The 13,450-nt window shown below is 38.0% G+C and overlaps 1 protein-coding gene and 2 long non-coding RNA genes across 3 annotated transcripts; 2 read left to right on the forward strand and 1 right to left on the reverse strand.

Annotated features, from left to right (window-relative positions):
• The first annotated feature begins 6,500 nt into the window (after positions 1-6,500).
• Positions 6,501-7,583, forward strand: LOC110867540. Its single transcript, XR_004894474.1, has 2 exons — positions 6,501-6,706; positions 7,219-7,583. It is a non-coding gene; the product is annotated as an uncharacterized LOC110867540 (long non-coding RNA).
• Positions 7,584-8,495: 912 nt separating this feature from the next.
• Positions 8,496-10,516, reverse strand: LOC110941913 (cytochrome P450 CYP82D47). Its single transcript, XM_022183604.2, has 2 exons — positions 9,471-10,516; positions 8,496-9,257 (listed from the first exon to the last, which is right to left on the reverse strand). Exons 1-2 carry the CDS (start codon positions 10,431-10,433, stop codon positions 8,634-8,636), a joined length of 1,587 nt encoding a protein of 528 aa, XP_022039296.1. The 5' UTR covers positions 10,434-10,516; the 3' UTR covers positions 8,496-8,633.
• An 885-nt stretch (positions 10,517-11,401) lies between these two features.
• Positions 11,402-13,351, forward strand: LOC118492556. Its single transcript, XR_004894475.1, has 4 exons — positions 11,402-11,884; positions 11,984-12,021; positions 12,293-12,361; positions 13,170-13,351. It is a non-coding gene; the product is annotated as an uncharacterized LOC118492556 (long non-coding RNA).
• Positions 13,352-13,450: the final 99 nt, after the last annotated feature.

The raw sequence follows: 13,450 nt of genomic DNA on the forward strand, positions 1-13,450 counted from the left end.
GAGAACGATTCGTACCCTTGAAGACATGCTCCGTTCGTGTGTCATAGATTTCGGTGGTAATTGGGACGCTTACCTGTCGTTAGTCGAATTCTCGTATAACAACAGTTATTATTCCAGCATTCAAATGGCACCATTTGAGGCTTTATATGGAAGACGATATCGCTCGCCTATTGTATGGCACGAGATCGGGTACTCACAATTAACCCGTCCTGAGCTATTGCAAGAAACGACTGACAAAGTTCTCCAAATTTGAGACAATCTGCTGAGAGCTCGGAGTCGTCAGAAAAGTTACGCCGATAGACGACGCAAGCCCCTTGAATTTGACATTGGCGACTACGTACTCCTAAAGGTATCACCTTGGAAGGGTGTGGTCAGATTCGGCAAGAATGGGAAACTAGCGCCTCGATATGTTGGACCTTTTAAGATTCTGGAAAGGATCGGAAAAGTCGCCTACAGACTCGAACTACCGGAGGAACTGAGTAACGTCCACCCGACTTTCGATGTTTCGAACCTCCGAAAGTGCCTGGCTGAGCATGATTTAATTGTACCTCTTAATGACCTCCAAATAAACGAAACACTACACTTCATGGAGAAGCCTGTCGAAATCATGGACCACCAAACCAAGCAGCTCAGATGCTCGCGCATTCCTATTGTGAAAGTCCGATGGGAAGGCAAACGAGGCACAGAGTTCACTTGGGAACTCGAAAGCGACATGAAGGCGAAGTATCCACAGTTGTTTGTTGCGGCTTCAGCCTAATTTCAGGACGAAATTCCCTAAACTAGGGGAGGCTGTAACACCCCGTGTTTCGAAAGTCAAAGTCAAAGTCAAGATTGCAGTGAAAGGAAGAAAAGATTGCTAATTGCGATCTGTCACTCCATGCTCAATTCCTGTTTTGACTTCTTTGACTCATAGATAGTCTAATTTATGCTTAACATTAGTCGTATTATGTGGTGTATCTATTGATAATCGAGGTTTATTGGATATTTATCGCATATTTGATCGCTTTATCGCTTATCGCATTCGCGCTCGCAACTTGAATTACGCATTTTGGTGATTGTTATACGTGTGTGTGACTTTTATGTGTTACTCGTGCATGTTTAATATGTTGTGTTGTAGTAATCAATCGAAACGCAATCGAAACTCGAATCGTAACCGAATCGCAAACGCTAAACGCAAGTGAATTAAGATGATTGTATGTTAGATATAGTAGTTGGGATTAAAAGTAATTTGAATAGGAAACTCTATCGCATTCGCATCGCTCGCAATCGCAATCGAAACAGCAAAACTCGTCGCAGCGAACACTCAAATCAGTTGACTGATCGACCAGGTGACCAACCGATCGACCAGCTGATCGATCGAGCTGCCGCTCGATCGGCCAGCCAATCGATCAGGCTGCCACCCGATCGACCCACTCCTTTCCACTTTGGGTAACCCTATAAATACCCCATGTCACTATCAAACTTTCTACTTTTGGAACTCTCTGTCCGACCAGCGCTTCAACCTTGCTTTTCTCCGATTTCCTCTCAATTTCGGTAAGATCTCAACCTAAATGTTGTACATCTTTGATCTACACTTGATTCTACACCTTTCTATCTTTTAAATCTTAACTTCTAACCGTGAAATCACTATATTTGAGGTGTTCTAGGATGATGTCATCATGGTGTTCTTCAGAACTTCATGTTTTGGCCTCAATCCACCGAGAACAACTTGAATCTAACCGATTTCCACATAAATGAACAAAGATCCTTCATGGATCTAAACATGTTCACGGTGAAGAGGATTGAAAGATGGTTTTCCAACTTTCTTTCAACTCTTTTACACTCAATACACTCAAAACCGATAGAATCGGAGCTTGCACCGACTTCCTAGTCATTCTTATGGTTATGTTGGTTCAAGATCTGGAATCTATCCACGAGGTTTACCGATTTTTGGATAAACATGGAACACCGTCTCGAACAGTTAACTGACCGGATTTGGGTGATTCCTGTCCGATCAGGAGTACCAAGTATTGACGAGGTTCCTGTTGCTTAACACGTTATCAAAACATCTCGATAAAACGACAAACTGTCAAAATAACCAATTGTAAGACGAACGGAATGACCAGGACGGAATGCTGTCCGATCGGACTACCGTCCGATCGAACTGTCACCCGAACAGATTGTCACCCGATCGATCTACACCTTGGGCCCCACACTTAAACTGTTTACCAACATTTGAAGTCTGAACGTCGAACGAGTTGTTGTCCGATCAGACTACCATCCGATCGGATTAGCCGCTCGAACATGTGACATTTAAACTTCAATACTTAAACAATTTTCAACATGTTTAATATCAGCAGGTTGTCACCCGATCGAACTACAGTCCGCTCGAGTGACCAATTGCTGTGAACTTGTTCTCACTAGAATGTCCAGCCAATCGGGTTGATTGTCCGATCGAACGTTCGATCAATCGACCGACTTGAAAGGTAGTGATACTTCTATGTTTTCAAAATGCTACAACAAAAACTTCAAAGGTCAAGCCATCATACACAAACACATCTTTCCCTAAAGGAAGAAACAATCTACTCGAAAGGTCGTCCGATCGGATGACCATCCGAGCGAACTATCACTCGCACGATCAGCTGTCCGATCGGATTACCATCCGATCGAACTGCTGTCCTATCCACACGCACTCTTTATCGTTTTACGCGTCACTTATTCGCTAGACTATCGTTCTGATTAGGCTACTTTACTCTCTAGCGCTCCCTTCAATCCACCAATCGCTGTGAGTATAATCGATCCCTTTTTGCTTTATGCACTTTTGGGTGTTACATACGTTACTTATTTTAAATCACATCGAACATACAACGCAATACTATTAACGCTAACCGCTACCGCATGTTATACGTGACTTAATGAATGCTTGTTTGTTATGTTTACACATGGAATTCTGTCTAACTGCCTTAGCAACGATAGTACTATAGTTTGGACTCAGCACCTGTTCACTCAGGGGTTGTTAAGGACAATTAGTTACATGGCTCACAGTGGTGAGTGTGTATCGCGAACTGCCTTGGGCAGTCAACCCGCAGTCATTGGCATCGATAGGTTTATGTCGATAACTAACATGCCTCATCTTTCACTGTGTACCTGCTAGTTATGCGTAATCGATTTCGTACTCTATTATAATTATTAAACTTGTGTGCTCACCTTTACACTATGTGTATTGACTTTTACTTTAACGTATGTGACAGGTGCTTAGGATGCTTATTTGCTTACTTTGCTGTGAAATTGAGGCTAGGAAAGACCTAGGTTAACAATAAACAATTGTCTGTAATAAAAATCTGAGTTGTCGGAACAGAACAATTTGACTAGATCTTTTCTGTAATAATTCTATTATCATTTATGACATGGTATGGGACGTGTTGCTTTAAATATTTGGTAAATATAGTTGTTATGGAAACTTCTAGACAATCTGTTTCGCTCAGTGCCGCGCCCCGATGATTCCGCCATCGGTTGCAGTGTGACACTTAAAGTCTAAAAAGGTCAATGGTGTTAGTGATTTGTCTCAAAAAACTGATATGATCCTTTTACACAAACTCACAAAAATATTGTTTGTAAATATTTCTTTACTGCTTTTCATTAAAACAAAAACACAAAAAGAATTTGTTTTAGTATAAAATTTTGAAAAATCAAACAGATTTTATTTCATCTTATTTTCGACAACTGATGTTGAAAAGCTGATTTCAAAATTCCGAGTGCTAAACATGATGAACAACAGCAGGTTGGGAGAGTTTGTTGGAAAAGAGAAAAGATTTTGAAATGATTAAATGGTTCATTAATTTGAAACCAAATTTTGAGTGTTACGAATACGAGTGGTTAAGCAGTGATTAAAATTGTCATAAATAAGTTTGAACGATATCTACAAGTGGTTTCTAAAATTGTTAAATTTTAACAAATTGTAAAATTTACTTTTGGGTAGAGTTTGTGCAGGAAAAAGCTTTGAAAGAGCTAGGTTTCGAATCCTGAGGATTTTCGTATGCAGATTAGAGTCAGATTTCTGATCTTGTTGCTATGGAGAGCCAGGAAACGTTCCTGAATCTGTGAAATCTGTAAAGCCAGGTTTTCGATCCAAAGCCTGTAGATAGAAGATTCAAGACTGCGATCCCAGTTGCACTTAAGGGGGAGTTTGTTAGCAAAAAGGGGAGTCTGAAGACATAAGAGCTAGATACAGATCTTGGAACAAAGCTCGAGATAGAAGCTGTTGATGTTGTTAAAGAATCAAGAGATCTGATCAAGAGAGGATAGAGCCAGATTGAGATTCTGGGAGAACGTAAAGAAGAGAAAGATTGAGGATGCTTACAGAGAAAGACATTTTGGAGAGGGCGTAAAGACTGATCAAGACTGAAGACTCGACACACTGAAGACTCGTCATCATCCAAGGGGGAGTTTGTTGGTGCATATGTCTATTGACTTCGTCTTGTATCGAGTCGTGTAATAGATTAGATAAACCAAGACGCGTAGTTCGAGAAAAACGGGAAACAGGTTGAAACCGGACACCTCAGACGAACTGACAAGTTCGTGCGAACTGGCCAGTCCGTGCGAAGTGGACCAGTCCGTATGGGACTGTTTGGTGCGACGTGGCATCTATATAAATAGTGAGTCTTGACATCTCATTTGTAAGTTTGTGATTCCGGTAGCGAAGCTCTGCCGAAGTGTCTCCAGACCGTGTAAAGCTATCAAATCAATACAAGAGACAGTTAGACTACATCTAAGTGCATATCAAGCTGAATGAAGATCAAATCAATGAATTCCGCCTCTGATTTGATAAAGAACTCTTCTGATCGACTCTTCTAGATCCATTCCCCGATCCTACAAGGCGCCCCGTTGTTGATATTCCATCACGCGTTGAAGAGCGTGGAACACCGTCGCCGATGTTGTTGACCACGCGTGGTTAATAAAACGCGTTATACTGAACACACATTGAAAATCCAGAAGCTTGTTTAATTATAGATGTGAATTAAGAAGTGGGATACATACCTTGTTCTTTAGCTTTGCTTTCTTGGGGTTTTTCAAGCTTGAACCATCTTTGATTTTGGGGCATTTTGGGGCTAAAAGGTTCTGAAGAAAGGGGAGAACAGAGAGTTTTAGGTATTTAGGGTTGTGAAGAAAGTGGAGAACACAGAGTTGAGATTGTGAAATGGAAACGATTGTCATAGGCACAACCTAACCCCAAGAATGCTTATAATTTTTTTTTGTTATTTTCTAGAAAAATATATTAGCTTGTTTAATAAAAGAAAAATGTATTTCTATTTAAATGAAATTATTTATTTATTGTTAATTTATAATTAAAAAAACCATCACTAGTAATGAGCATTTCCACCACTAGTGATGGAATGAAGCTCGATGACGTGACAGAACTTGATTGGATGTTGTGATTGATGGAATTATATCACTAGTGGAGCGCCCCTAACCCCTAAAGCTTAATCTATCCCCCTCCTTGGAACGAATGCGTACACAAAGGGGAGCAGCCAGATGGTTTTCCGGCAGCCTCCCCGTCGGTTCCCGGAGGCCGCCCATCTCATGTGACGAACTGACTAACTTTCCAGACCTAATCAGACCACCGTTTCGGCGGCTGAGATCTAATCTGAGCACCGATCTCAAAATCATGTTGCGGACAATAAAAGCCCATATCTTCTTTGCTAAAGATGGATCTGGAATTAAGTTGTTGAGACTAGAAAACATGAATGAGATTGAAAGAGATGAAGTGATGAATGGTCTTGACAGAGTAGCGAACATCTGATCGGACAAGCTAGAGATATTAAGGTCTTCTGCCAATTTCCTATTAGGATGATTCTTGTAGTTTCAGATATGAAACGCCACCGAATTTTATGGGTGGCGAAACCGGTGGCCGGTGATGATTCTTGTGAATGATGATGGTAATTGGCACTTGTAAATGGTTTAGATCTGGAAATGAACCATATGGGCAACAATACGGTTAGGCGGTGATGATTCTTTGGTTGAGTTTACAAATTGGTCGGCAATACCAGAACCAACTTAGATAAGGAGATTGGTTAAAATTACCAGCATACCCTTATGTGTAAGACATATTCAATATACTTAACTTAAAATTTTAATCTGGTTAGTGATAAAGGACGAAAGGTGTAATAAGTTTTCCAAATAAATGTATGACTTTAATTATTGAAGTTAAATGACATCCATGAAATTTCGATACAAACATAAAGTACAAAAAGTGTAATTTACCGTTTTATATAATTACTCTATATTAATAACAAAACTGAATGAACAGTGAAAGGTTCTTTTGGTCAATTTTTTTAACCAGATTAAAAGACAGATAGTATCTGCGTGGCAGTTTTTCACCATTTACATGTGGCCTTGGGTAATTCATACAAACACAAGAGAGAGAAGAGAAACTGAGAGAGAAAGATAGTGACCGTAGCTGTGGTCATGGCCTCCGGCCGATTGTAGCCGGCCATGGCCTCCGGCTGATCGATCTAATAGCGTCATTGACCGACGGCGGCGATGGCTAGGGTTACCGGAATGTGAGGCGGAAGTTTTCAGCAGAGGGGATTTGGTTCGACACGGCAGCGGCGACGGTGGAGTTTAGGGTTCCGATGACCCTTTTGGTACTCCGACGAGAAGCTCCAGGCCTGAATGTCATTTTCTCAGCTAGAAGTTAGGCGACATGCAACCCTCCGACGAAGTTCAGGTAAGCCCTCTTTACCTGCATGTCCTGTTTTTACAAGAATTGACAACCTGAATATGATGAGGATTAGGTTGGGGGTTTCTCACAGTATTGTAGATTAGAGCAAATGGATGATATCGATTCATAGTTTTGTAAAATTTGTGATATAATTTAGGAGTTAATATAATTGCTTTGGGAATTGAATTTAAGGTTAGAATTTCTTCAGCATTTACCAATAACATCAGGTTTGTTCGTAAGAATACTGACGTTAAGAACAAACATAAGTTCTTTTGAAATATGTGTACGATGGTAACCTCCACGTCTGCAAGTATCAAGTTTACCTCCGGTGAGTGTAAATAGAATAACCAGAATAATTAATTTATACTTTATACTTTATTTCATGGTGTATGGTTAATACTTGAATTGTTTTGGGTTCTTTTCGTGTGGATATATGCTCTTTGATTGAATTATAAACTGTGATTTGTTACCAACTTTCTCCTCTTTCTAATCCATGAAGTTGTTTTGTTAATATGTAGTTAACTTCTCGCCAAAGAAAACAGGGACACCAACGAAAAATGTGAATGTGTTCACTGTGCCAATCAGTGAAGAGATAACTACCCGGAAAGAAGCAGCTGGATCAATCCCTAAAATCATTGTAAGGCAATCAATTTTGTTGAACTTAAGGTCCCTCGGTGATGTGTTCGGTTATTATGTATCTTTATTTTATTACACCTTCAGTTTGATCTAAAAAAATACATAAAAAATATCGTTCTGTAGCTCTAGGGGTTGAAGAGATTAAAGAAAGTAGCTCCAAATTGGATTTTCCTGTTGAGGGGGGTTTTATGTCTGAAAATCGCAACAGCCCTTAAGCTGGTTTATGCAAAAACACGAATGCGAAAAAGAAACCCCTATATAAGAGTTAGTTGAGTAAGCTATTGTATGCTTTTCAAATTTTATAATCCTATTCATCTGAGTTAAGTTTACTACTTATCTAAGTTAACCCAAAAGATTTTCTTTTGACATGTGAACAAGGTTTATTTTGATCATCTCATGGTTGTCAACTTCAGTTATGTGCCTCTTTTTAAATATCATTTTAAAGTGAATTTGAGGATCTTAAGAGAACGCTTAAAATTACAGCTATATAGTAGCCATTAGGGCTAATTTCAATGGCAAAAAATTACCATCTCTTTGTTTGAACAAAAAAAAAAAAAAAAAAAGAAAAGAAAATTGGTGGGAACCACCTGGTATATTTTTTTTTACCGGTACGTTGTAAATGTATATGGTGTGTGTATATATATATTATGTTTATATGTTTATATATGTTTAGACACGCATCTCGTGAAGAGCTTCTTTAAGATTGATAGTACCCATGCTGCAGTGAAACATGCATATATAAACTGTATCTACTAAAAGAACATGCGCATAACAATTACAAAGTAGATATGTGAATTTTTTGTGGATATTAAATATATTCATACTCGAAAGCGTTCATTTTTAAAATTTTTGTTTTACGGCACCAGCCTGGTACAAAAAAAAAGCCAAAAGTTAGTACCAAATTGATATTGAAAATCTTTTAATTCTGAAAATTCGGTACTGCTACGCGGTACCATTTGCTCATCACTGATCACGGATAACGTATGAACAACGGTATCATACAACTTTTTTTTGTTGATTTTCTTCAAGGTAGATTATACAGAATTATGCATGTCATGTTTAGATTTTGTGGTTCATATGTGTGTGTAATGTAAGGTTTAGAAAGATTCATATATAAGGTTTAGAGAACGTTAAGACAAAGTGTGCGTGATAATTCTTGAAATAAATATATGCTGTAGTAATTTGGCCTATTTCAAGGTTAAATAACTACAATTTATCTACGTACATTTTTGTTACCAAGTGACCTTATTTTTTCATGTCAGATAGCCTCGAAATACTTTTATAAAGATACTTTAGACTATGAATATACATGTGACAGTAGTCGAGGTGCGACAAGTAGCTCAAGTGGAGTAGCTTTGTGATTAATTAATCCAGGACTTTCCTTCATGTCAATTTGATCATTTGATGGATTTTGGAACTCAAATCCATGTATTATGTTGGCCAGTATCAACTGCATAGCTTCAAGAGCAAAAGACATGCCCAAGCATATTCTCCGGCCACTTCCAAATGGAATCAACTCGAAATGGCGACCCTTCACATCGATTTCTTTATCGCTGGTCAAGAACCTCTCAGGTCGGAACTCAAATGGAGCAGCCCATATTTGTGGGTCGTGATGAATCTTCCAAATATTTACTAAAAGGCGAGTCCCTTTAGGGATAGTGTAACCTCCTACAATGCAGTCTTCTGTGGATTCATGAGGAACAGATAGTGGTGCAGCTGGATAAAGACGCATTGTCTCTTTGATAATGGCTTGAAGATAGACCAAGTTGTTCATGTCTGACTCTTCAACTTTCCTATCTCTTCCAACATGGTTTTCAAGCTCCTGTTGGGCTTTTTTTAAGACCACAGGGTGGTTGACTAGTAAAGCTAAAGCCCATATTAGAGTCGCTGTTGTCGTGTCAGTAGCTGCTCCATATATTGCCTAAGAAAGCAAAAAAATAAAACAGAAAATTTGATTACAAGCTAGTTTATAGTCACTATTGTCCTGTCATTGGCAAATCCCGCCTTATGAGACGAGGGCTATCCCCGTTTACTAAAATTGGAAATTAGAAGCATAAAAGGGGAAGGGGCACAACACAGAAATATAAGAAATTAATTTTTATCTGCCGTTAACAGCGAGCGTTAGAAATCATACCAAGCATGTAGCTTTCACAATCTCATCAGTGCTGAAGCCATAAACTTCCTCTTTCACCTCTTCTTTAACAGCGGATAACAATGCAGCCATGAAAACTGTTTGGTCCCCTCTATCATCTACATGCTGTGTAGAAGTAGAATTCATCTTCTTTTTGTGGTCTTCCAACCATCCATTAATTACAACATCTATCTCTTTTGCGGTCTTCTTCATCTTTTTCTCATACCCTCCAAAATCGAACCACCTCAACCATGGAATGGCATCTGACGGAACAAAAGCACCCAAGAGTTCACCAAACTGCTTAATGGCCTTCTGAAACTGATCTCGATTCTGTTGACCGGGCGAAAAATGATTGCCAAACATCATCCTTACAACCATGTTTATAACTATGCTTCCAAACCATTGTTTCATGTCAACCATTACCGTCTCAGAAGACCCTTTTTTTGTTGCCCAAGTTCTGTAGATGTCCATTAAGCATGACTGCACTTCAGAGACTCGGATATGTGCAATCATTTGAAGGTGATGATGAGACGTCATTTCATGCACAATTATCTTACGAATCTGACGCCAGTATGGTCCATATGCTCCAAGGGCGAAATTAGCACAGTTATAGCCAATCAGCTCGGTTGCCATGGCTTTTGGTCGGCTCGCGAAGACTCTATCGTTGGTAGTTAAACACTCTTTAGCCAACTCAGAACTGCTAACAACTAGAACTCGATGAACACCAAGTTTGAAGGTGAAAATTGGTCCAAACTTGTCAGCCATAGAGCCCAAGAGTTTGTGAGGACCTTGGGAACCAGCTAAAAGATGCAAGTGACCAATTATTGGCCATGATCCAGCAGCTTCTGGTACTCCCAACCTGTTATTGAACCCATTAAGTCCATTTCTTATCAGTTTAAGATGACCAAAGATAGCCAAACATAATATGCTGGATACAAAGATAATGATTAATAAAAGTAAATCCATAGAAACTTAGTAGAACAATGGAATATCGATCTATAGAAATTGGATATGTAATGGATAGAACGGTAATTAAGAATTTTGATGATATATTATTTTAATCAACGAAAACAATTCAATGATAAGGCTGTGCTTGTGTGGCCATCATAGGATGATTGGGCTGTGGGCCTTCATAATGATGTGAGCAAAAGAAATATAAAAATAACAATTCCACCATTCATTCAACCGGCCTCGGTTGGATCGGCCTAAAAAGTCAAATAAATTATTTATGATTAACAACCATCTCACGTAACTCATATGTAAAATTCAACTTTAGATTGTTAGCTTTCTTTTGTTTTATCTTCAGGAAAAGCGGGTGGGATACAAACGACATAAAGTTCAACTTTAGATTGCTTGCTTGTCTAGAGTTCAGTGTGTGGTTCACAGCAACTTTTCGACCCCTTAGAGGTGAGGCTTTGTTTTTAGTAGATTAGAGTTTTCTATTCAAAAAGGGATGGCGGCACAGTTTGTTGCTCGTCTACCTGCTATCCTTATGTAATTTGCCCTGATAAATTATTAATGAAAATATGTTTTGTAAAAAAAAAAACATGATAAAAAGATCAAAGTTTAAATCAATTTCTTGTAATGCGTGCCGATATTTTAATTTGAATTTGTAAAGTTTACCTATGTCTTTTTTTTCCTTATCTCTCTACTATAATAAATCAAAGTATGAAAATCCCATGTGTCAACACCACAAGATCCCTCCCTTATCTCTCTCCTATGTGTCATTTTCTAGAAATTTTCTTTCTTTTTTTAATCCTATGTGTCAATTTCTAAGATTTTTCTTTTTTTTTTTTATTAAACCTAAAGCCTGAATTTTGGGGGGACCCAGCTCTTAACTCATCACGTGAGTGTGCAGATGAAACCAAAACTCATTTCAAATTTCAAATTTCAAATTTCAAATTCAGTTTTGTCTTTCTTCATTCTCTATCAAAGTAGGTTTCTGGATCTACTCTCTTCCCAATTCACACACCTCCTCCATGGAAGTGTCGAAGATCAATTGGAAGATGATTGCCAAAGTAATTGGCAAGTGAAGTATCTGACGCATATTCTGGTCGAACTCACCAACACCGTCATGGAAGTTACATACGATGTTCTTCTCCTTCACCTTCTCCTTCACCCCTTCATACCTGAAACCCTATCTGAATTTTGGGGACCCAGATCGGTTGGTTTTCTGTTCCTCGGAGATTACATTATCGCTTCTGATTCCCATTTTCTTTCTTACTCTTCAACATTCTCTACAAACCCTAGAATCCAACGTTGTTCATCCTGTTGCTTTTGTTCAATAAATATCCTCAATCCTTCACCAAGTCAAACATTCTGAGACACTTTTCACAAACCCTAAATACCTACACCAAGCATTTGTGTCTTCTTCGATTCATTTGCTTTTTATTCGATTCATCATTCAGTTATTTAAGGTTTGTATTATGTTATTTGTGTTTAGGGTTTTACTTTCTGTTAACTAACTATTTTTTCGTATTTTAATCTGCAATCTTGATGGATTAGTTTTTTATCAGGGTTTTGCTATCCCTCTTCAATCTGTTACCGCCAGAAGGTAAGTTAATGTTCTCCATTCGTTTGTTATTTTCTCTTTAATTTGCCATCTCTTAATCCACCCATTCATCTCTTCAACGATTAAGGTTTTTGTTTCCCTCTTCTTAATGTTGCTACATTTAAGGTTGTTTTTTCGATATAATTTTTACCTTACTTATTTGTGTTCCCAATTTGTATTGTATTTGTAGTACAAGATTGTTGTTTTGGCCGTGAATCTTACGGCATAAGTGACATCATGTTATGTTTTAATTAAATAATCTTGGTATTTGCAGCTTTTTTTTTCCGTGGAGCCATGGCGATTCTGCTGGTTCATGTTGTAACTGGCAAGTCATCATTTAACAGTAATTTCTTATACCTCTCATATACAAATTTAAATCATTAAAAATTAGCATGCTTAAGGTTTTTTATTTTCCAAACTGTATTTCATGAATTTTGCTGGTGTCATACTTTATTTTGCATCATCATTGTTGTTTATGCTCTGTTCTTGGCCATTCTCACACCAACCCTCATTTCTAAGACCTAAACATCATATGTGTTTTTTATTGTTTAACCGATGGTTCTTTATTTTTTAATTGAAAGCTCAAAAATCCCATAATTGATTCTAGATAATATATGTCAGTAGACAATTTATGATTACAAAGGGCAATTTAGTCATAGTGTAGGTTGAGGTTTTGTACATTTCCGGTGAAGTTAAAACTAAAGGGCATTTAAAAGCCTAATGTGATCCATATGCTAATCATCAATATGTTCTCTGTAGTCGGGTTCGGTTTTATTTTTTGTGGTAGTTGGTCGGGTCCCAAACTGGTTTTTGGTCCATCTCCAATGATTGAATTAAAAGAAAAAAGAACAGAAAGCTATACCCATATTACAAGAACAAGTATAACCTTAACTACACTATCATAACTGTCGATATACGATAACAACGTGTTATCCATGTAAATCCAAAAATATGATTTTTGTGATATCTACAAACCCAAAAAGTTGGTACAACACATGATCTTATTGTTGTACGCTACCTTAATCTTGGACTTACATTGCCAACTATTAGTTTGAAAGGTACCTGTTTAAGTTTATTTAGATAAAGGTTTTCCGTCATATATGTGTCAGCTTTGGGGCTTTTATTGTATTTCAATTGTTTGTGTTTTGTAGTGTTACACATGGATCTCTGCATTTTTCTTTGAGTGGTGGTTGGTTCGTTGAATCAGGTTTACCTCTTGCCTTCAGTATGCTACTTATTTCGGGTGGTCGGGTAAGGTTGTGAACTAAAGGCACTTATAAGTTGATCCTACATAACTGTTTGTTTTATAGGAAGATTCTGTAAGAAACTGTAATCCCTTGGGAATTTCATTAACATGAACTGTACATATATAGTTACAAAGGAAACAGATAAATACGGAAATGATCAATTACAATCAATACAATTAATTACA

This window comes from Helianthus annuus, chromosome 5 (genome assembly GCF_002127325.2).
Source record: "Helianthus annuus cultivar XRQ/B chromosome 5, HanXRQr2.0-SUNRISE, whole genome shotgun sequence".
Classification (NCBI taxonomy): domain Eukaryota; kingdom Viridiplantae; phylum Streptophyta; class Magnoliopsida; order Asterales; family Asteraceae; genus Helianthus; species Helianthus annuus.